Source organism: Trichogramma pretiosum, unplaced genomic scaffold, assembly GCF_000599845.2.
Source record: "Trichogramma pretiosum strain Unisexual culture from Peru unplaced genomic scaffold, Tpre_2.0 scaffold20, whole genome shotgun sequence".
Lineage (NCBI taxonomy): Eukaryota > Metazoa > Arthropoda > Insecta > Hymenoptera > Trichogrammatidae > Trichogramma > Trichogramma pretiosum.
This window is the reverse complement of record NW_019641696.1, coordinates 800062-823164: the sequence shown is the minus strand read 5'-3', so window position 1 is coordinate 823164 and position 23103 is coordinate 800062. Positions and strand designations below refer to the sequence as shown.

The following is a 23103-nucleotide window of genomic DNA, read 5'->3' as shown; positions in this document are numbered from 1 at the left end:
ACAATTTATTAATAAATATACATTCGTTTTTACAGACTACCAATTAGTTTTATAAATAAGTACATAGACTTTACATTATACCATTCCATAGTTTTTTCTTATATTTTTTTTCTGCTACAAGTTTTGTTATAAAGAGAAATATACATTATATTCTTTTTATATTTATTATTATTATGAATTTTGAGTTCTGGTCTCACTATTTTGATACAATGAAGTGTGTATTTTTTTGTTTCAACAATTTTATTACCCAACAAAATTTTTACTTCCTTATATACCTCTTTTTTATTATTTCGGTCAAAATATATATGATATATTATTTTTTATGGAATGAGTACATTTTTATAATTCATCTCTTGAAAAAAGAATTGCAATTTAAAGTGATCAAGCAATAACTACTTTCTGCCTAACATAAATTCAATCGATGATTGTTTTTGGTTCATACGAGTGTCAAATGCGTTGTATTCTCATACAGATTTTTCGGTAAAAAAAATTAAGTACAATATGAAGCTATTATAAATTAAATAATATTCAACGGATTACAAATGAAACAATTATAAATCGTTGCGACAACAGAAATTAATGAAATAGATAACTTTGATACTGATTTGTAATTGTAAAGTAATTAAAACACCTATACAACAGTTTTATAAGATATTTTGCTTCCTTTTTATATGATGTCTTACATGTAACGATTTAATGCTCTTTGTTACTGAATTGGTGCTGACATATTTTGTGTAATAAGCACAAAATGCACTGAAAATGATATGAGCTTAGTTTAGTACAATTTCATTGCCATCTATGATATACTAATTGTCATAAAATTTTTAAGAAAAAAAGTTTTAACAAAAATCAGTTAATTTTTGATAACGTAAAATAAACTCAGAGACGAAGAAGATTTTTTGTTACAACGAAATGAATTTTTTTTATGAATTATCATAGAGAAATATTTTTTGAAAACGGTGTCACACAATATTTTTTATTCAAGCTATAGTTAATGTCTAAAGGCATATGCGCAATTGTGATATGGGGTTTTTTGTATAACTGATTATATTAATTTCATTTTTGTAAATAAAATTATAATCTCATATTCATCTGAATGCCTTGTCTGACAATACTATTATTATACTGTTTTTTTTTTCATAATACCATAGTTTACTGGATTGCACTGTAAATGCCCAGGGCATCAGACATACATTTCTACCCACTATTTGTCAGTTAGTTTTTTTACCTTACTTATTTTTTTTCAATTTACAAGATAAGAAAATATGAAACTTGAGAGTTTCGTCTGTCTGACAGAAATTTTATAAATTATAATTTTACATCTTTTAGCTAAGCTACGGTGATGTCTAATTTTTCAAAATAAACGTAAAATCTATTCTTCCCTTTTATCACCTTTCGATAAATTACATTTTTTCATTTCTTTTTTTTTACAATCGAATAAATTACAATAGAATCGAATAATTCACAACTCCTTCTTACAAAATTTACTTATTAGGTATAAATTCGAATTTTTTACGAAAGCTTTCAAAGTACTAACAATTTTTTTTTCCTCGAATACAAAACTAAAAATAGGTTTAACAATCGATTCAGAGTGCAGTCATGAGTATCTGAGAGGTGTGGCTTATTGAAATGTATAAATTACGTCAATTTTTTTTTTTTAAGCTACGACTTTATTATCAATGTATTCATCGTCGTCGTCGGCAAATTTGATGCCGTCCTCGCCCTCGCCGATGAGGGCGTAAAACGACGACGGCTTCGTCTCGTGATTATCCGGACTCGGATGCGTGACGTTTTTCCGGCTACCGCCGCCGTGAACCTTCACCGGAGATTCTTGCTTGTTTCTCGAGAATTCCGCCATCGGTATGTTGACCGCGCTGCCGGGTGACTTCCGAGCGTCCACCGCGTTCAACTGACTGACATCCTCTTGCACGGGAGAATCGTTCAAAATGTTGACGTCGCAGTAGTCTTGATTTTTTCCAAGATACCTGCGACGAGTTCTCGGGGTATCCAAATCGTTGACGATGGTCTTTGTCTTGGGTTTCGAGCCCGTCTCATTACCGTCCAGAGACTGCGTGCTCGACTCGCTGCTGGGCGTCCTCGTGTCTCGCTTCGACAATTTCCACCTGCTCAGCTTTTTGATTCTCTTCGGTAGTCTTCCGGTCGACGACGATTTGCTCTTGGCGGGCTCTGGCTCGGCTCGATTCGGAATCGCGTCGGAATTACTCGACAAGGACTCCTCGCTCACTCGCACTCGGGACTCCTCGAGTATCCTGTGGATCGGCAACATTCCTTCGCCCAGCCGAGCTTTGTACTCCTGGATGATCTCGTCGTGGAGCTTGCACTCACCGGGATCGAGTTTTCTCGGTCTTATGATGTCCTCGGAGTCGTTTTCGCTCGACTCGTCGTGACGATAACGCGACCGAACTTTTCTGTACTCCGCCGGGGTCAGAGCTGCACCCTCGGTGTCCAATGGCCTCAGCTCGGCGATCTCTTCGTAGTGCGGTTCCTCTTCCTCGTCCTCGATCTCTGCCCTCGGCACGGCGGCGTCCTCGTCGTCGATCGGCGGGATCCAGACGAGGAAAGCCGGATCCATGCCAAGGTACGAGCCCGGCGCCGCGCCGGCGTTCACCACGTTGTAATCGTAGTAATCGAGTTCCAGATCGGTGTCTTGGTTAGCCAGGCTGAACTCGGAGCCTGGACCGGCCAGCAAGCGTTCGCGATTTCGACGTTCCTTCGACTCCTTGCCCGTGAAGCGTCGGAGTGTCGAATTAGACGAACTGCTCGCTGGCGAGAAACCCTGGCGAGGACAAAACAATTACATTATTGATTCAGCTTGTTTATAAATTTTTCAATTTAATAAGATATTTTACAATGAACTCTTCTTCAGAGCAAACCCTATCGATCCGCTCTATTTTCTTTTTTTTTAATTTAGCTTGAAAAACATACCCAGATGTAAACTTATGTAAAATCTAAAAAAAATCAAAGCTCTTTGTGTTTTTTGGCGTCAATCTCACAAGTGCACACGAAAGCGAAAGCGGTGAATTTTTAAATTTTGTGATTTGTGTTACTCTGAGCGGATGTACCTTGTTCTGAAGGAGCTTATTAATTCGTTTGGAATGGGTAACAACTCTTACGTTATTCAGGCTGTTCGAGGCGCTCGTGGCGCTGAAACGGCGTCCATCTTCGGACATTGACGTTGTTCCCTCTTCTGACACGGGGCTGACTGGCCCGAATGTACGAAGCCTATAAAAATCAAAAATAACATTATTTTCTTTTTTGCTCTTTTGAAGAACTACTCTTTAAAATTAGTCACTTACGTTAACACTTATTAACTAGGTAACATTAATTAAGAAATAGAAATTGCTTAGTACTACTAGGACTTATCTATTAAATCTATTTAGAATAGTAGAAAGGGTTTCGAATATTAAAAAACATTGAATATCATATTCTGCCTGGCTAAAACAATCAATAACATTTAATTCTCTAAACTAGATTATATTTGAAGCTGGAAGTTAGTGAAAATAATGTTAGAGCAGTATTTTTCATATCTAATGCTGGATAGTGTCATATAGTTAATTAATCAAAGAAAGTTTCGCACGAAAACTAACTATTTATATTTCCTGTCATTTATTTCGTAACTTAATAATAAGTTAGTTTTCGTTGACACTATTAAATGAAATGGAAACATTCAGTATTGAACTAAAAATATACGATGCATGCTTTTAACGGGGCAATATGCGAAAGTATCTTTCACGGGTGGTAATGCATTCGATTTTTTTGCAGGTGTTACTTGCTAAAGAGAACATAAACATGCACGCATTCCTTTCATTAACAAAAAAAGTTCTGTTATCATCATAAAGATCCAATTGCATTTTAGTTGTGTTAGTCATACAATTATTTTCTTAAATTTTTTTTGTTTCATTACATTTGTTGATGAACGTCATTTGTAAAATCGATGAATCGCTGAAAAAAGTAGTTATACGAATTGATGTACTCTCTTATATTTTCTCGTAAGGATCGGTAATTTTACGTGCAATCTAAAATAACCATTCTGATTGAAAATTATCGGTTTTTAATTACAATACTTTTTCGAAGTGACTCAATCGCGTCGCTTCTTTTTTTTCTCATTATCGACAGAGTATAATAAAAGTAAGGGCATTAAAGATTTATAAAATCGCGTGCACGAAACTATGTATAATAAATATATATCTCATGTGTGTGCATATGGTAATGAATGGCGTGGACGATTATATATATATATGGCCGATTCTCTGTGAAATCGAATGGCCAAAAAATTTTTTTTTCTGCAAATATGAAAAACTTGCTGTTTCCGATATCAGAAATGTCCCCAAATTTTATTAGAATTTTTGGGACCATCTATCACTCTTTTTCAGGGGCCCGAAGTTGGCCATTTTAGGGTTTTTTTGAAATTCATGAAAAATCACAAATATTCAAATAATTCCTGGATTAAAGTAGAATAATTCAAAAGTAAAAGTGCCCAGCAACTTTTTTGTTGGAAATTGTCCAAATTTTCAGAAAAAAAATATGCCAAAGTGATTGGAGCCACCCAAAGAGAGCATAGTGGGAAAACATAAAAAAAAAAACACAAAACAAGAAATCTACTCGAGTTCGAACCGGACTTTCATTTCCTAAACTATGTGAAAAGCTTCCTAAAGATGTCAACTAATGCCTGATAAAGTTTTGTAATGGGTCTTAAAGTTTAACGTTATGTAGACAACAATGTGTGGCGAAAAACATGCAAAAAAGGTCAAAAATAGGCCCAAAATGCCTAAAATCACCAAAAACAGCCACTTTCACATAGTTTAGGAAATGAAAGTCCGGTTCGAACTCGAGTAGATTTCTTGTTTTGTGTTTTTTTTTTTATGTTTTCCCACTATGCTCTCTTTGGGTGGCTCCAATCACTTTGGCATATTTTTTTTCTGAAAATTTGGACAATTTCCAACAAAAAAGTTGCTGGGCACTTTTACTTTTGAATTATTCTACTTTAATCCAGGAATTATTTGAATATTTGTGATTTTTCATGAATTTCAAAAAAACCCTAAAATGGCCAACTTCGGGCCCCTGAAAAAGAGTGATAGATGGTCCCAAAAATTCTAATAAAATTTGGGGACATTTCTGATATCGGAAACAGCAAGTTTTTCATATTTGCAGAAAAAAAAATTTTTTGGCCATTCGATTTCACAGAGAATCGGCCATATATATGGTAGTATATATCGCAACTCGTGTCAGCTTGCGATGCAAGAATGCGAATGCGGCTGAAACCAAAGTCGTGTTGCGTCGAGAGTAATATTGGACTAAAGGATGAGAGAGAGAGAGATGAAAAACAGGCAACATGCCCAGGCCGAACTTACTTAACTGGACGGGCGTACTTGACCTCGACATGTGAGTTGTTGGCCGACGACGACGACGCGCTAGAACCTCCGCCCGCCGAAGCAGCAGCAGCAGCCAGAGTCGTCGTGGAGGAGCTCGAAACGGATGATCGCCTCGTTGGAGTGCTCCGCACACTGTTGCCGGCCGTTCCTCCTCCTCCTCCGGCCACTATGGTCCTCTGCGAGCCGCTGCCACCGCCGCTGATGCTTCGCTGCGGCTGCTGCTGATGCAGCTGATCGTCCGAGTCCCGGGGCTTGAGTGTGCCCGAGCCCAAGCTCTCCTCGTCTCCGCTGCGTATAAAATATAAAACAGACGCGATTTTTTATGCAAAATCTAATTAAGCGATTTTCTCACTATCTCGCTCGATGTAAGACGACGAGGGTCGAGGAGGAGAGAAGAACTCGAAAGATTTTCGGGCGAGGCGAGCTCTTCATAATTCAAGCGCGCGCAGAGAGCTCGACTATTAAGATTGTTTGCGAATCTACTTAAAAGTTAATAAGACGAAATTAGTCAAACAGTTTCTGTAAAGCGACTTTTCGTTGATGCGCGTCTTTTGTTCCTCGCCGAAAAGTTAATGATACTCTGCTGTCTCTCTCTCTCTCTCTCTCTCTCTTGACCCGATAACGTACGACGACGCGCAGAGAGAGAGAGAGGAAAGTTTTTATTTTTACATTTACTTTGATTATTAGTTTTCTTAAGACAAAGACGATAGAAATAATAATGGAAATCACTTTTATATATATGCAGGTATTTTCCTCGAGCCACGAGTGCAAGCGAGATAACGATGGATAAAAAGTTCTGGGGCAAATATTTCTGCGTCCTTATGGGTATTATTATTATTACGAGAAAGGAAAGTCTCTCTATCTGAACTCACTCGGGTTGAGTTTCCGTGCTCTCGTATCCTTCCTCGATGTCGGCGACCGTGGACGACTCGTCGAGTCTCGCGTGCCTCGGCGAGTTGTTGCCGCCACGTCTCGGCAGCCTGACCAGCGACACCACCTCCGAGATCAGGGTGGACGAGGAGACGGCTCTGGCTCGCCTCGTCAGGCCCTGCATCGAGCCGCTGCAAGCTGCACGATAAACGTCATCGGTATAGTATATATCGTCGATAAATTTGCCAAGTTGCGCAGCAGCAGCAGAGAACTCGAAATGCTCGCAACAATGGGGGATTTGTGTAATAAAGAATCAAGGAGCTGCCGAGCAGGAAAACAAAGGCGGAAACTCGACTACTACTCGGTGTCGTGCGGATCTTAGCAGCCACCCGCGCGCTCATTAACAAAGCGCAAGAAGAAGAAAAGTTGGAAACAAAGCGGGGGAGTGTTAGAGAATGCGAAGAGAGGAAGAGAGAGAGAGAGAGAGAGAGAAAAGTTTCGAACCGGAATTGTCGGTGAGACTGTCGAGATCCTCGGCCACTTGGTACTTGCGATATTTAAATGCGTACTGCAGCGCCAGAAACACGGAGACGAGGAACATGAGGCAGAGCAGCGACGCCGCGGCCAGATGAGCCGGTGTGAGCCAGATCGCCCAGCGGCTCGCCGCGGCCATTATCTTGGCGTTGGCCAGCGTGGCCGGGTAAATGGCGCTCCGATTGTCCGCCGCTGCTGATTTCGCTGTCGACGACATAAAAAATAATCATCCGCGTCATCGCCGCACACGCATGTGTTGCAGTATCAGTTTTTTTTTTTTTTTTTTTTTTTTTTAATAACGAACGAAAATATTTTTAACACGTGCTTACGTATGACGCTGACGTGAACGAGAAAACCAGCCAGACAGGCTTGATGATCGTCGTCCGTCGATAAAGATTCCTGGCTGTAAAATTCCAGCAGTAGTCGTGGTCCCGAGCTCTGAATCTGACCGGAGGCGGGCTCCTTCTTGTCGCTCGCGATATCGGCCAGCAGCTCGTCGATCAACAGGTCGCCGTCCCGCACCCGTGCGTACTGGCCTTGGCACGGGAAACGCGCCTGATCGAAGTATATCTGCAGTATGTATTCAGGATTCGTCTGCAACGAAATAAACAAATGAATAAATAAAAAAAAGTCGAATCTCTAGTCACGCGGAGTTCGAAATAAATCCAATACCTGAACGAGCCAAAACGATCTTCCGGGGCAGTATCGGCTGCTCGCGGCTAAAATCTTGGACTCTTGGTCGCGCTCGAGGCTGAGCGAGCAGCCGCAGCGGCACTTGTCGCCGACCTCGGCAGTCACCTCCGGTCTGTCGGCGGCCAAGCCCTCGCCGTGGCGGCACTCCCAGTCGCCGGGACTGTAGGCCCCGCGCAGATCCAGCTGGCTCGAGCCGCCGCACGGCTCCGTCTGCACGGTCTCACCCTGTATACAAAAAAACAGTAAATCGTACGTTGAGGACTTTTACTTCGGATATAATTTTCTGAAAGGAATTTTTCCGTGGTTTCTCTCGTGTAAAATTCCAATTGTTTGGGTTCTTTTTATGTTGAGTTTGTGTCTATGTAAAGATTCATGGAGTATTTTGGAAACAAATCAACTTTTTTTGTTCGGTTGGAAATTAATTGTTCATTTTTATTTTTACGTGACTTTGTGCTTTAATTCTAACCACATAAGTTAATTTTTTAATGGAAGTTCGTAATCTAATCAAAATTTATTTGACGCTGAAGCGATCATTCATTAAGTTATCATGTGATTTTTGGTCTTGGGATAATAATTTTATCTAAGTTTTTCTGATTGAATTTTTTTTTTTTAACACTGAGTGTATTATTCTTAACAAGATGTTTACATTTTTTAGTTTCAATAATATTTCAAATTTAAATGTGAAAAAAATAAGAATCATTTTGTTAGAAACAAGCTCTTTGTCATTCAATTTTCATCGTCAATTATTACTCGATGTAAACATTAATCAGAAGGAGTCATTCAGATGAAAATTATTTGTTTTCTCTAATTCACACCGTATATACTCAATAACATTGTCCTGGCAATTATACAATACAATTAATTCGAATATTCATCGAATAACTTCGATTCTTTGGTCACATTTTTGTACGCCCATATTTGTTCGACCAAATCTTCGTACGGGTATTCTTTCATGGTCAAATCTTCTAATTGGTATTTTAATTCGGCCACATCTTCGTCTCGGCGTATCTCTTCGATCTCATCATCGCTTCGGTATACTTCTTCGACCACCACCTCTTCGCGTGGGTCTTTTTCTTCCACCATCTCTTGTTGTCGGTCTTTTTCTTCCACCGCCTCTTCTTGTTGGTCTTCTTCTTCGACCGCATCCTCGTAATTCGACTTTTCTTCCAACGGGTCTCTCACTTCGACCTTCCATCTGTCAGCGGCCATAACGAGCTCCTCGGTAAATTCCTCGAAGAAGCCTCTGGCCTCGTCGTCCGTCTCGAACATTCGCAACAATTCGCTCTGCTCCTCGATCGTGAAGTATCTCCGCTGATAATCGGCGATGTTGTGATTGTAATCCTGGAAGAGTCTCTTCTCGCAGTACACGGTGGGATAGTAGCAGACGCAGAGCGCCATGACGATGTGTCGGACCTCCTCGTACTCGCCGATCAGATCCTCGAATTCGCGCGACTCCGGATGGAGATCGTCGTTAATGAGCCGGCACAGCTGCTCGTAATAAGCCCGGATGACCGGGCCCTCGTATTGGCGTCTCCGCAGCGGACTGTACTGGAAGTAGAGCAGTCGCGCCACGTCCAGCATCCTCGGGGCGAACTGTGTCGCGGTGAAATCCGTCAGCAGACACTTCCTCGTCGCCGGATCCTCGGAGTGCGGCTTGTAGAACAGCATCTGGCGAGGATCGGCCTGGCCCAGACAGACGGTCGACCTCATGCGCGGATCGAGCCTCGCGGATCTCGCCTTCTCGAAGCCCGCGCGCACGTACTCGCCGATCCACTGGGCGTCGAGGTAGCAGTGCTCGGCCATCCCCACGAACATCTCGATGAAGCTGTCCAGGACTTCGGCTGGCGTCTCCACGAAGACGCTCTCCTCGAACGCCTCCGGGTAAATGAAGTCCAACGGCTTGGACAACTCGTTGCCGGCCAGCAGCGAGTAGGTGTGAAGTCGAGCCAGGGCCTCGGCCGCGGCCAGCAGGTGCGCCTCGTCCATGATCGCGTCCGGACACTCGGCGAAGTTCGCGTAGTGATTGGCGAAGCAGAGGACGTTGCGTCGGGCCACGACGCAGTGCCTGGCGTACTCGTCGACGGAATCCTCGAGGATGTGGTGCAGTACGCCGTCGATGGCCGGCTTGACCTGGCCGAAGAACGCGACCTGCTTGTCGAAGCCGCGCTGAATCGGCAGCCGGTGACCGATGCCCAACGGCCGAGTGTAGTAGACGAGGTCGATGCGCGCCTCGTCGCCCCAGTATCGCTGCCATTTCTCGGCCTCGTCGTCTCTCTCCTCCTCCTCCTCCTCCTCCTCCTGGATCGACAATAATGCAGCAGCTGCAGCAGCAGCAGCAGTAGCTGCGGCTCCGTCGAGACGGCGAAACTCGAGACGCAGCATGCGGCAGTTCAGATCCTCGTTCAGACTCTTGAACGAGTTTTCCACGCGAGTCAACTCGTAATTGTCGACGTTTTTGTCGCCGACGTACTTGCTGAGAATATCGGCGTAGGGATCCATCATCAATTGGGAAAACATCTTGTTTCTGGGCTGTTAATCGCTGGACGAGTACGCGTGTCACACCGTTTATATATATATTGTATGTATATCACAATACGAGCGATCGGTCGAATCGAGACTAACCGAAATCCGAGCGCCACTACTCGTTGTACTGGAACACGAGTGCGTGTGTTTACGTACGTTCGCGCTGGTGGAAATGTCGCCCGAATCATAATATAATAATTTCAAATTAGTTCGATTGTTTTCAAATTATATTACAGATGACCCACATATAGTTCGACGTGAGATCGAGGGTTTTTATTTGTATGCCGATATTATGATAATACGTAAGTGAGGGGATAAACGAACAAATTACCAAGTATAAGAAATTAAATTACTGTGTGGTTATCAACATTTTAGTCTTTATTCTAATTGTAAAAAGAATTGCGTTGCTAATTTTTTTTGAGGAAACGTCGTTATCAGGATAATTATAAAAATGCTTCGACACATTTTCTGAGCTTTCGGATTGAAATGTTGCTTGTTCCGTGGATTTTTCATACTTTCGTATCGAATTTGAAATTATTCGAAAAATAAGAGACGTGATAGTCAAAGGAGTCGAACGATAATTTTGAAAATTATTGGCATTCGCGACTGCACACACGTATAATAATAATCTATATTTCACCTGGCAAAATTTGGCTCCGTATCGGGGAGGCGGAGTGTCGCAGAAGCGATGACGATTGCGCGTGCCGCCGACGCAGGAACTGCTGCAGGGCGTCCACTGGCTCCAAGGTCCCCAGCCACCGGCGTCGCTTTCTGCAAAATGAAACACACACGTACATACATACAACACGTGACCTACAATGTCGGTACATCATTTGTAAAAGCGAAGAGATTCGCTGGGGATTGGATATATTTGAGAGAATTAAAAAAAAAAAACAAAGTTGACTTTTTCATTTTAACATACGAAATATACACGTGCTATATATACGTAGTAGTTTGACCTTTTCCAAGCGATAATTCACTTTTGCTCGGGCGCGCGCGAAAACTTGGACGATTTTTTACGCGCAATTAAGGTTGCGCCGACAGACATAATCCCCGGCTCAAGCTTCAGCACTTCAAAGTGTCGGGAACAATATTTTTTACTTATGTTTTTAAGCCGAGGGACGTCGAGCTGATACTTTGTTTCAAAACTTTTTTTTTCACTCGGCACCGAATATCTTCATTCTACTTTACATAGTGAATCTTAAAAAGTCGGTATAGCAGCAGCAGCAGTAGTGGTAGTAGTAGTAGTCGTCAGCGGGCGAGAGTCATTGAATTACGTCAAGTAAAATTGATCCGATCTAATCCGATTTTCATCTCTTGCGCGGAGTCGTCGTCGTCAAATTCAAATGATACGCGCGATTTCATCTCTCGCGCTGCGCTGCGGGGAGAGAGATTTTTTTTTCTCGCGCGCAAAGATAGAATATCTATCTCGCTTTCACGTGAAATCAGTCGATATATTTTTTGTATCTCAAAAGGGGGAAAAAGAGAGGTACAGAGATAAAAAGGAGGGAGAAAAAAAAATTGTCAAAGTAAAAAAGAGCCTCGAGTGTACCTCGGTACATAGCCCATCCATTTTTTTCTCTCGCCATTATTCGCTCTGTATGTATCTTACATCGGCGCAAAATCGATCGTTCGAAGTTTTTTTTTTATTTAAGACGACGCACTCGGGGTGTATAAAGCACATTGGCAGTATCGCGGCTTGGCGCTTATTCCGCGCTCGTCGTCGTCTCGCGGCTTATAGATTGGATTTGAGCCTAGATTTTCGCATTGCACAAGATAAACTCGATCTCTTGCGTAGCGCGTGGAGAATAGAAATTTTCGCCGCGCCGCTTAAGCGCGAAAATGGATTTGGCTGGTAACGAACAAACATGGTAAAACGAGCTATAAGCGCCGCGCCGTTTTGGACTCTGCTACACGAGTTAACATAATGCCGTTTTCGGCGGATGGAAGCGAAAACGGTATTACACAACTTTTGAACTCTGTTATATAACTCCGAACGCGCGCGCGCGCGCACGGTGTATTATATTCGCCGACTCCAGGCAAGTGATTCTCTGCATGCAAATTCGGTCGGGTTATAAAATGGATTTCGCTCCAAAGATTTAGCTACTGTATACACCGACAGAAGAGAGAGAGATTTTCGGATCTATGGAGTAACAGCGGCACTTAGATTGTGTTTCAAGGACAGTTTATTAATATAGCTAAAACGTCGCTGATTCTCATGCATACATCAACGTTGCTCATAGCCCTCTGAATTAATTCAATCTTCACTGATTTTACGCGAAACACATCTACCAGCGGAGAATTAAAAGTCGAGCGTTGAAAGTGAGGAACGTTCGGAGGAATATTTCTCCCGGCTCTTGACACCTGCAGAGCTTTTGCGAGCTTGCGCTACTGCTCGTCAGAAAGGATCGATTTTTCATTAGCGAAGGGATCAGTCCGATAGATATATACGTGCCTGGGTCGCGCTAGAGGTTTTAAAACTAATTAAAAGTCTTGTATGAAAAAAAGCGCGCGAGCTCCAAGATTCGCCCTTTTTTCATTCGCTCTCTCAGCTCGCGCACGGAACGCGCGCACAGTTGAATTATCCGCATTATCTATTCCCCGATCCGTGCGCGCGTGGCAATAAGAGTCGAACAAAAGCGCGAAAACAAAAACTACAATAACAACGTAACGCACTTTGTTGCACGCTAAGTAAGCAAAAAAAAAGTAAAACAAGAAGAAAAAAAGCTCATCGGTTTATACAGTATGCCTCGCAAGCTGTACGCGCGCTTCGCGCAGCAGCGGAGAGCGTGAAAATAATGCGAGTTTGGATTTCCAGCGGAGAATTCTTTTTCGCGTCGTTATTGTGCACCGTCGCGAACAAACAACCGTCAAAAAGCGCATATAATTTCGTAACGTTAGCCCCCCCTCCCCCCCCCTTTTTTTTGCATATAGAGTTGTACCGTACAGATACGCGCGCTCTTTATGTTTCAACGCGCACAACACAGCAGTATTGTGCATCGAAAGCTCCTAGCGCGTAAGATCACGTTTTCATACTCGATGCGTATAATGTCTGCGCGTTTAAAATCGAGCTCGAAACGAGAGCTAATTTCACTTTCCCTCATCGTGTAAAATTTATTGCTCGGAAAAGCTTTACGATTTGCCAGTCGGAGTCGCGAAAAAGTACGAGAGTATAGAGTTACATATCTTATATGTAAAGCAGAGATTGTGCGCGCTGCGGGTCGAGTCGCCGCTGCTGCAAGCTCGCTCGGAACTGCACACGTTAAACACATATTTTGTTTGTATGTGCGGGAAGAGGAGGAGTAGCTGCCGAGGTGGGCAAAAACAAGCTCCGCACGATGGTGTGTATGTGTGTGTTTATATAGCTTGTTGCTCTCTCAGTTGCTCTTTCCGTCCCGCAAGGTAGGTAGGTAGGTAGTATAAATACACGCGGCTGAGATATACTCGGGCAGTCTCGGGCGTACAAGAGGTCCGCTTCGCCGATCGCCGCCGCGCATGCAGCACGCAAACACCCAAACCAACTCACCTCTCTCTCTCTCTCTCTCTCTCTCTCTCTCTCTCTCGTATAAGAGCGGAGAGCGGTTAATGTAACAAGGTTAAGAGCGTGTGCAGGTCCCGACGATCGGCTAGCTGCCTCCCGGTAATTGGATTCGAACTATACGTCGAAGAGAGAGAGAGAGAGAGAGAGAGAGAGAGAAACGGCTAATGTGGTTTTGCACTACTACTACTACTCCTACTACTATGCTGTACAGCTGCTGGCCCCTCGTCGAGATCGAGCTTGCAAAGCTTTCGAATTCCATCCAACCCCCGCGCGCGCACACGCTTTACCTTATATCGTATACTTTAAGCGAATTATACATGGATCCGAGAGACGGCAAAGAGAGCAAGAGAGAGGAGAGAGGAGCATTTACATGCAAATTGCCTCGCGCGCGCCTGTGTGTGTGTGTGTGTGTGTATGTGCGCGTGTAAAACGCGCGAGGCACATACGTATATATATACCAGCAGCAGCCAAATGCCCATGCCAATCGCCGCGCGATATACCGTGTAGAGCAACATCGGTATATCGACCAGGCGGACTTCGATGTTCAAAAAAAAAAAAAAAAAACAACAACAACAACAACACAACGAGGAAAGGAGTACCCGCGTGAATTCAGAATGATATAGGTGTAGCACGAGGACGGCGTGTACAATTTTCAATTTGTCGATCGCGTGGGTGTGGGTCAATGCGCCAGGGGAAATGTTTAATTTTTTTTTTTTCAGCTACTTTTGTTTTTGTATCATATCCACGCGTAGTGCTTTAATTCACTATTTTATGCTATGCGATAAAAAAGCTGTATTGTCAACGCGTTACTTTACTGAATTACGTATGTTATATCGCAGAGAGAGAGAGAGAGAGAGAGAGAGATGGAAGAGAATTACACAGTCACTCCGCGCGACGCACTGCACGCTCGACATTTTTCTTCGAGTATATTACTCGGGTAGTCGACAGCATTGCAGCTATATTACTATATCCTTCCAGCAATGAACACGGGAGTGCAGCGCATTTGCACACACTCTCGCTCTTTATGCGGCAGCAGCAGTAGCAGCAGCAGCAAATATGGCGATATTATTTACGCAAATTGCTTTCCGATAGATATGTGCGACCTCGATGCTTCATTTTTTTTCTCCTTTCTTTATTCTTCATTCTTCGCCTCTCTCTCTATATATATATAACCAGCGATCGGTGGTGGTGCTGGTGGTTTTCCGCGCGTACCCCCGGCCGTTCTCTCTCTCTCTCTCTCTCTCTCTCTCAACTCGTTATCCAGCCATGCGAAAACGCGTGATTTTTTTCTTTCCCTCGCACGCTCTCTCTCTTTTTTCATAGCCGCACTTCGGGGTGGGCAATAAAGAAACGATTTTCGAATCACCCCATGAATGGGATTGATAATGCGTTCGGCCATTATGCATATAGAGCTACTACTACTACTACTACTACTACTATTACTCGTGGCAAATGGCATAGTAGGCAATGGTGGTGCAGCAGCAACAGCGCGTCAATCAGAATATTTTATCTTTCATCGGACATGTGTCCGTTCGCGCACAAAAACTCGGGCAAAAATATGTTCAAATCGATCGAAGCTAGCTGTATATAGCTCTCGCATCTCGCTAATTATGTCAATTTTTTCCCCCATTCACACCGCGCGATTCAATGGATAGTCATCTTGAAAGGCAAGAGTAGTAGAGCTACTGCTACTCTACTGCGAAAGTATTCAAGCTTTCGCTCGGTTGGCAGCAGCAGCAGCTCTGCAAAGTAGTCAGTATCAGCGCAGCAGCTAGCCTTATCGGAATTAAAAGGGTAAAACGACGAGAGGACTCGTGCGCGCTCACGCTAAGTCATATGGAGCTCATCCCGGATTTCCTTCGTGCTGCTGCTGCTGGCGTCCGTGTTCGCAAGCTCTCTCTCTCTCTCTCTCTCTCTCTCTGCTCTGTCCCCCAGCATTTGTGCTGCTCGTGACTCTCAAATGGGAATTTCAAGATTAACTTTCCGAGCTGTGCTGGTGTACACACACCCACACTTCTATCTACCTACCTACACACGTATATTATATACGAGCGAGAAATTCATCGTACGAGTTCGCACTAGTTCATACGCGGATATATATGTGTGTACACGTGCGCGCGAGGATGGATACATCGTTGCTCCAGAGTATGAGAGAAAGAGAGCCGCGCCGTTATATAGGTCGAGCGTACGTACGCTATCTTCCAGTGCGCAGCCAGTTCTCTGTCACAAGCCAATAGACCATTTGTCGCTTTGTCTGCCTATATATAATATATATGTATCTGTCTATACGTGTGCGCGCGCCGAACAAAACTACAACTACTACTACTACTACTACTGCTGCTGCTGCTGCTGTATGAGTAGCGCTGCAAACAAATAATAAATGGGTTAACAAGCCTAGCGACACAACGGCGTGCCAGCTCGTGTAGTATATTGGTAAATACCGAAGCGACGAAACTTTTTTCCTTCCTTTTCGTTATTTTTTTTTTATTTCGATCTTCCATCTCTCTGTCTCTCACCCTTGTCTCTCGACTTCTATATGCGATGCATTTTTTTCACGCGACACCCAACCGAGAGAGTCTCTCGGGGACCGAGAAAAGGTTAACGCGCCGCAAGCTCCGCGCGCTCGTTTTACACGTCTTGCGACTTTTCTCTCTCTCGGCAGGAGAAAGAGAGAGAGGACATTTTTATTCCATCCCAGGATCCAAATTCATGCTCGCGATTATGCTGATGTATAACGCATGTATATACGTCGACGTATAATGATAGAGAAGGAGACGAGTCCTCCAGAGAGAATGAGCATAGACGGGTGGGGTTGCGGCTTTTTAAAATGTATTATGAAATATGTATGCGCGCCCGCGCGAGGATGTGCAAGTACTATATTTGTAGGCGATGATTTTTTCCGAGTCAAATTTAAAAGAACTAGTATGTTTCAAACGCGCTTCGCGCTCGTCAATTTCTTTCATTCGTGTTATGAGGTTACTTAAGTACTAACTGCAGTCTGTTGACAGTTAGCAGCGCAGGCACTCGTATGGAGTCGGCTCGCGTGGGGCGTCGTCGTCAGTGTCAGCCAATCAGAGATCGTTTTACGGGGCTTCACTTTTCGGCCGTTCTCTTTTTTATAAGTGAAAAAAAAATCAATGAAAAAAAATTGGTTCATGAGCTTTTTTTCGTGCAATATGATGACTTATATATAATTATTTTAACTTTACCACTTGCAGGTTTAGAGATGAAGGTACTCGCCATCTAGTGGTGGATGCTTGAAACGCATTAATACCAGAGATTACGAAAGTCAAAAGTATGACCCGTGACATTTTCATAAAACGTTTTAAACTGTATGTATACTTAAAACTTTCCGAAACGATGATTATGAATGAACTATTTGATTGTTACCGTTTACGGTAACTGTTCAAACTCACACCCTAAACCGCTATACACGGACTTTATGGATATCCTAAAATTCAACTCGAATTCGCGCGCCCTCGCCCACACAACTTGGAATGTATAATACATATGAATATAAATACATCCATGGAAGCTGTCTTCTCGGAATGGTTTCTGATCGTCGAGTCACGATACACACACACATAGACACGGGCTTGCGGTGTACGTACAACCCGTCGTATGCTCTCTCTCTCTCCTACGCTAAGGGTTCGCAAAGTGAGGCTTTTTGACAGGCGTCGTAGAGACGTAGCCGAGGAATCAGAACTGACACGTCATGCTGCAGCACCACCGCCGCCGTCGCACGGGCTCTCTCGCGGGAGACAACGTCGAAGATACTATCTATAAGCGATATATGGGCCGTACCGCGTAGAGCACGTCGTACGATCGATTTTTATTTTTTCACTTGCAGTTGATTTTTTTTTTCCAATAAAAAAAGCTCAATAACGAATTCGAACTTCTCACTGAAATCCCTATTAAAAACTTATTTGAGTAGTTTTTCTTTTCCTTCAAATGTATCAAAATCCAACTTTGCGTCTTCATTTATCCACAGAGAATAAAGATGTCACCTAAAATCTTCAACATAACTTTAATCGAACACCATTTTTTCCCCCATCGAGCTTCGCGCGGTGCAGCCCATGTACGCATACATATCCTACCGCCTCGTCGACTGTATTGCCTCGGGGAATTTGACTTTCCGCTTTCTTTTCTTTGTTCATCGCAAGCTCTCGACTGTGTCTATGCGTGCGAGCGTGTGTGCATGTGCGTAGACGCGCCACCCTCTCCTCTGATGATCTCATTGTTCGCTATCTTGACTTCGTGTACATATACTCTGGATACGTATTGACGATGCACTCACACACCCACACACACACAACACACACATATTATATATGGTGCCAGGGTAGAGAGAAAAAAGTGTGCGGTACTGTATAGAAAAATTCGCCATCGGCAATACGCGCAGAGACTATATATTGTGATTTTTACATCGTAATTCGATACGTTTTATTTGCACACGTGCAGTAAAATTTTTTATGCTGTATACAGTTATGGATCAGAATCGTGAACGAGCTTCTTCTTCTTCTTCTTCTTCTTCTTCTCGGTATAGACATTATACACGTCACTCGCGGATGGTTCTGTCATTTTTCCCTCCTCTCATTCCCATTTCTGCTTCTACTTCTCGTTCAGTCTACTATACCATCAAGCGCTGTCCGCTGACACGACGTTCGATCCGCGAAAGTAGCTTCCGATCACGGAGAACGCGCTGCCGAGTCTGTCGTTGAAGGCGATCAGCCGGCCGGCTATGCCCTGGCCGAAGATGGGTAGATACTCGGCTGACTCCGCGGCTCTCAGTATAATGCTCTGCGCTCGAGGCGAGCGCGAGAGAAAAAGCGGAAAAAGAAGAAAAATAAATTATTTTCGTTGCGTCGAATGAAAAAAAAAAAAAAAAAATGAAATAGAATAAAATTGCTTGCGTGGCGCGCGCGGAAAACTTACTTCGGCGTGGCAGCCGTGCAGCAGCAGCGTGGATCCGATCGTCAGCAGGAGGAATGCAACCGCGAAACTTCTCATTTTGTCAGCTAGTGGTATAACGGCACACACTCACGGCAATCGTAGGTTATACAATCTATAGATAGATAGAATTCGACGCTCACGACCGACGACTCGCGACTGAATTTTCTTGAATCGCGCGCGCACGAATCGACCTGCGGCACGCGCGTTCCTCTATATACCATAATTCACGATGATGCATGTATTCGCTTCTCGATAACGAGTTGCGTAGGAGAGACAGAAAAATTGTCGTCGCAATTTGTGCGTTGAGGAAATCGACGACCTTCGCCTCGAGCCAAGTACACTCGTCGTTGAAGCGTTGACACTGTTTTTTTTCCTTACAAGTGCGCACTTTTATTATTATCGCGCACCTCGTGCGTTTCCGGCTCCGATTATAGGCGGTTGAGCTGTCCAAAATGAAATATACACTCGACGTGCTCTTATTTTATACTTAATGCCCGCAAATCGCCTTTTAACGATTACAAAGTAGCATCCGATAAAAAAAAACAAACATACATAACGCCAAAATGCTCTTACCTTGCAACGGGAAGGTCGGTATGCAGTCCACCCGGACCTCGGACATGGCGCCGTTGTAAGCCTGGCTGATGTAGACGAAGCAGTACTCGACGTAGCGCTCGGTAAACAGATCGCAGTCGAAGGTCAGCTGGTGCTTGCCGGGTGGCGCCTTGAGCTCCGAGACGTAGTGCAGCGTCGACGGGGGCGCCAGCGAGGCCACGTCGGCGCGCAGACGCCCGTACACCCGGACCCGATCCCCGGCCAGTCGACAGGCCGGATACTGAAAGAGGACCGCGACGCCGCCGCTCGAGGCGTCGCACGGATAGATCGAGCGCGCGTGAACGTTGAACACGTACAGATCCGACCATTCCACCTGTGAGCGCAGGAGAAAGAGAAATAGAATAATATTTGCATGAATTTTGTTGATATACTTGGACAGACTATTCCAGGAAATATTAGTAGAATTTACAGAAAAAATTATTATCATTTGTTTTGCTCTTTAATGAAGGAAAAAGTTGTCATTTTTATTTTGTGAGATTACATACTTTAGGAGGTTTTTATTACATATTTTATTTTAATATAAACTTCGACTTGAGAAAAAACGTTTGGTAACTCATCCAGTTTAGTTTAGAAGATAAAATTCAAATAATTGTTCAGATATTTGTACGTTAGCTGTAATTCTTAATAATGATATTCCTCTCTAACTCATTTGATGATTTTTATATATAATTATCTAGTTTTAATTTGCTTCTATATCAATCGATAGAATTGATCGCTTAGGGGGGTTGGCGATACGACACCTAGAGTTTACGAGCTAACTACAAAATGTATAGCTTTACAAACTGTAAAACATGATAAAGTAATCTTGATAATAGTTTAATTTAAAACTTTGACTTATATATATGAAATCATTTTTACTTTGCCACTCGAGGCTTTACAGAAAAGGTTAAGACGCCATCTAGTGGCGAGAGCTTAAAGTGGCATTGCGACGTTGCGGTACAAGCGAAGGAGACATACAGGGTGGGGAATAAATATGGAAACCTCAGAAAATCTCGCAGAATAAGTGAGGAGAAAAATCAAAAACTATTTTTTCATGGGAAATCCAATGGTGACCTTGGATTTGATCTTGAACATAACCTCTAAGATACAGCGAACCAAAATTTTACGTCGAACATGTATTTTGTTTTTTTCCAAGGTCATTTTAAGGATTGTACGGACTTAAGGAAACCCCGTAAGGATTCAAACTTTTGGTAGCAATGAAATGTATTATGCACTTTACATTTATTATTATATTTTGTATTAAATAATCAAGTACTGAGTGAATTTTTACAATTTTGTATTATAAATTTATATCCCCCTTTTACAATCAATATCGTAATTTATCATAATTATGACTTGAATTTTTATCACACAAGTTTCTCTGTGTAGGGATAAATTTAACGCGTTCCTTTTTTTATTCTGATTAAAATCGAGCCGCTTTTTGCGCGGAAATCAATTAATCAGCCGTATCCGTGTAATTTGCGTGAAACCTATACAGCCGCTGCATAATTCTCGACGCGGGAGTTACAAAATGATGCGCCGAGCCGTAAATATTTACCGGAATATAATAAGCCAGCGGAGCATAATAAAGCAGCGCCACATGCACAATTGCGTTAAAAATGTATAAACGCGATCACGCGCGGTAAGCGCTTCCTTCTAGCCAAAGCTCTCTGCGAGCGGAAGTTTCAGCCAAGTGCCTCGGCGCCGTGTCTATAACGAACTTTCGAAAAAATAACCGCGCGCTGAAAATTGAATTTTGTACATGCAACGCAACCCGCTGTAATTATGCTTGTAACCGATCGATATACCTCGAGCGTCCCGCGGCGCTCTCGGCAGTACTCGAGAAATAGATAATTACCCTTTATCTCCCGAGCGTGCATCGTTTGAACGTTTTATAATTTTTTAATTGAACTGCGCAAGATTTCGCTGCTAAATTATGTTAATTTGTCTAACAGTAGCAGCAGCAGCAGCAGCAGCGGGAGGGCATCGCGTGCGTTATATGTATACACCATCGAAAACGATATCGGTTTACGCTCGCTTCGCCGTGGCGAGGATCGTATTACCCTTTGCAGCTTAATCCATGTCATCGTAGCGCGCGTAGTACATATGCACGACCGATCGTATGACACTTGAAGATAAAATTAGACGCACAATAGAGAAAAAAACGGAGAGAGACAGAAAAAAATTACAGAGACAAAGGAGAGAGAAACGGTATGAGCCCTTTTTTCTGAGTATATACTATATATTACATACCTTGATGTAGGCGCTCGTCGTCGGCGCGCTCGGATCGGATGGCTTGAGCCTGAGGGCGTAGTGACCGGCGAGGCCGAAAAACTCGCAGCGCAGCGTGATTACCCTTTGAATGGGAAAACCCTCCACTTCTTCTTTGTAAAGCATCTGCGCGTCGGCGAAAAATAACGAGAAAAGAGAAGAAGAAGAAAAAATACAGTCAAGAATAAGAAAACTTTTTTTTTTTTTTTGCAGATCCTTTCAAGCTTTTACATTCATATAGCGCAATCAAAGCATCGCAGTAAGTACAGTATCTATTTTCTTGTATACCTGTACATGACTCTTGTTGCGTGGATCGCAGGACAGCACACTGGCGCCGCAATAAATCAGCTGCACCGTGTAGGTGGGCACGGGCACGCCGGCCGCGGGGGCGCACGATATGCCCGTGTACTCGAGGGTCGCCAGGACCGGCTGACTCGGATAAGTGTCCAGGTGCTGCGGCTCGAGGGCCAGCGACGGCGTGGGCCATCTGACGTCCAGTGTCGTCCACATCTAAGCCATGAAATTTTTAGTCAAGGACGTAAAAATCTTTTTTCAATGAGGGTCGAAGTGCGTGCGCGCGATCGTGATTTACCTGTGCGTCGTGAAGACTGGCGGTGTCGGTGAAGCGTTCCGGCGTGGGGCTGGACTTGTGCTGCAGCTGCAGGGAGTAGCTGCCGCCGCGCGAAAAGAAGCCGCAGGGCACGACGAGGGACACGTTGACCCCGGCGACATTTGGCAGCTGCTCGAGCGGCACCTCGCCGATCAGCTCGGACGTGAAGCCGTCCAGACGAAACACCCTGTGTGTGTGTGTGTTGTACACGTCGTATATTGCATATTTTATTAACAGCGGTTGGCGCGCAGTTGCGAGGAAGAACTCGCTAGGCAATTACTTTGCCCGAAAAACGAGGGACGAGTTTGCGACGCAATCCTATATACACAGAGTCGCGAAGCCAAAGCAAACGTTGCAGTACTCTGTGTATAATGGCTTTGATCGGTCCTCGTCGCGCGCGCGCACGCGACAGAGCTGTTTTATCAGACCTCTGATGCAAGCCAGAGAGAGAGAGGGAGAGAAGTCCATTAGAAAGTTTTCTATAGCGGGCGGCCGAGAGCTTGCGCGTGCGATAAAGTTGCCTTCGTCGTGTTGGGGGAAAATTAGCGGTTCGTTGCTGACGATTTTGTGTATACGCGTATAAAGGTATACATACTGTACTATACTACTATACCCCGCAGGAAGTTAACGGGTATAGGGCACTCAATGACCGAAGTCGCGTAATGAAGTGGTCGAGAGCAGCAAAGTGTGTGTGTGTATGTATGTAAACGCGTTTGTGATTTACCACGAAAATCGTAAACTCGCCGAATAAAAATGAAATAACGTAAGTAGCTTACCTCAATATGTAAGGATCCTCGAGCTGACTGGCCTCGATGCTGTAATCGACATCCTCCTCGACGGAATCCAGATCGATATCAACGTCCTCGCTGCTGCCGATGGTCGTCGTCGTCGTCCTTTTCGTCGTGCTCGAAGTAACACTCGGCGGTCTACTGGATGCCGTCGAGGGCGAAGTTGTTGCGGGCCTCGAAGTTGTACTACTGCTGCTACTGGGGCGGTACGCCAACGGCATGTCGATGATGAGCACGCCAAGATCGCCGGACAGGGCAGTATGCGAGGCGGCTACCACGAGCCTCGGCGACGGATTTGCATCCTCCAATGCCAGCATTGGTCGCGTTGTACCTGAT

General features: G+C 43.9%; 2 protein-coding genes across 2 annotated transcripts in view; both read right to left on the bottom strand.

Moving 5' to 3' along the window:
* Positions 1-292: 292 nt before the first annotated feature.
* Positions 293-23103, bottom strand: part of LOC106656491 — a 114531-nt gene continuing 91720 nt past the window's right edge. Inside the window, exons 6-18 of the mRNA XM_023462029.1 lie at positions 22756-23098; positions 21962-22166; positions 21658-21879; positions 21352-21495; positions 19081-19432; positions 10654-10784; positions 7470-7715; positions 7127-7391; positions 6768-7001; positions 6266-6461; positions 5373-5681; positions 3135-3243; positions 293-2797 (exon numbers count right to left, since the gene is read on the bottom strand). Coding sequence (XP_023317797.1) covers positions 1658-2797; positions 3135-3243; positions 5373-5681; positions 6266-6461; positions 6768-7001; positions 7127-7391; positions 7470-7715; positions 10654-10784; positions 19081-19432; positions 21352-21495; positions 21658-21879; positions 21962-22166; positions 22756-23098 — 3896 coding nt within the window. The 3' untranslated portion in view covers positions 293-1657. The remainder of the gene's footprint in view (positions 2798-3134; positions 3244-5372; positions 5682-6265; positions 6462-6767; positions 7002-7126; positions 7392-7469; positions 7716-10653; positions 10785-19080; positions 19433-21351; positions 21496-21657; positions 21880-21961; positions 22167-22755; positions 23099-23103) is intronic.
* On the bottom strand, positions 8085-10179 carry LOC111694323. Its single transcript, XM_023462028.1, has one exon. The coding sequence runs from the start codon at positions 10005-10007 to the stop codon at positions 8349-8351; it is 1659 nt and encodes a 552-aa protein (XP_023317796.1). The 5' UTR covers positions 10008-10179; the 3' UTR covers positions 8085-8348.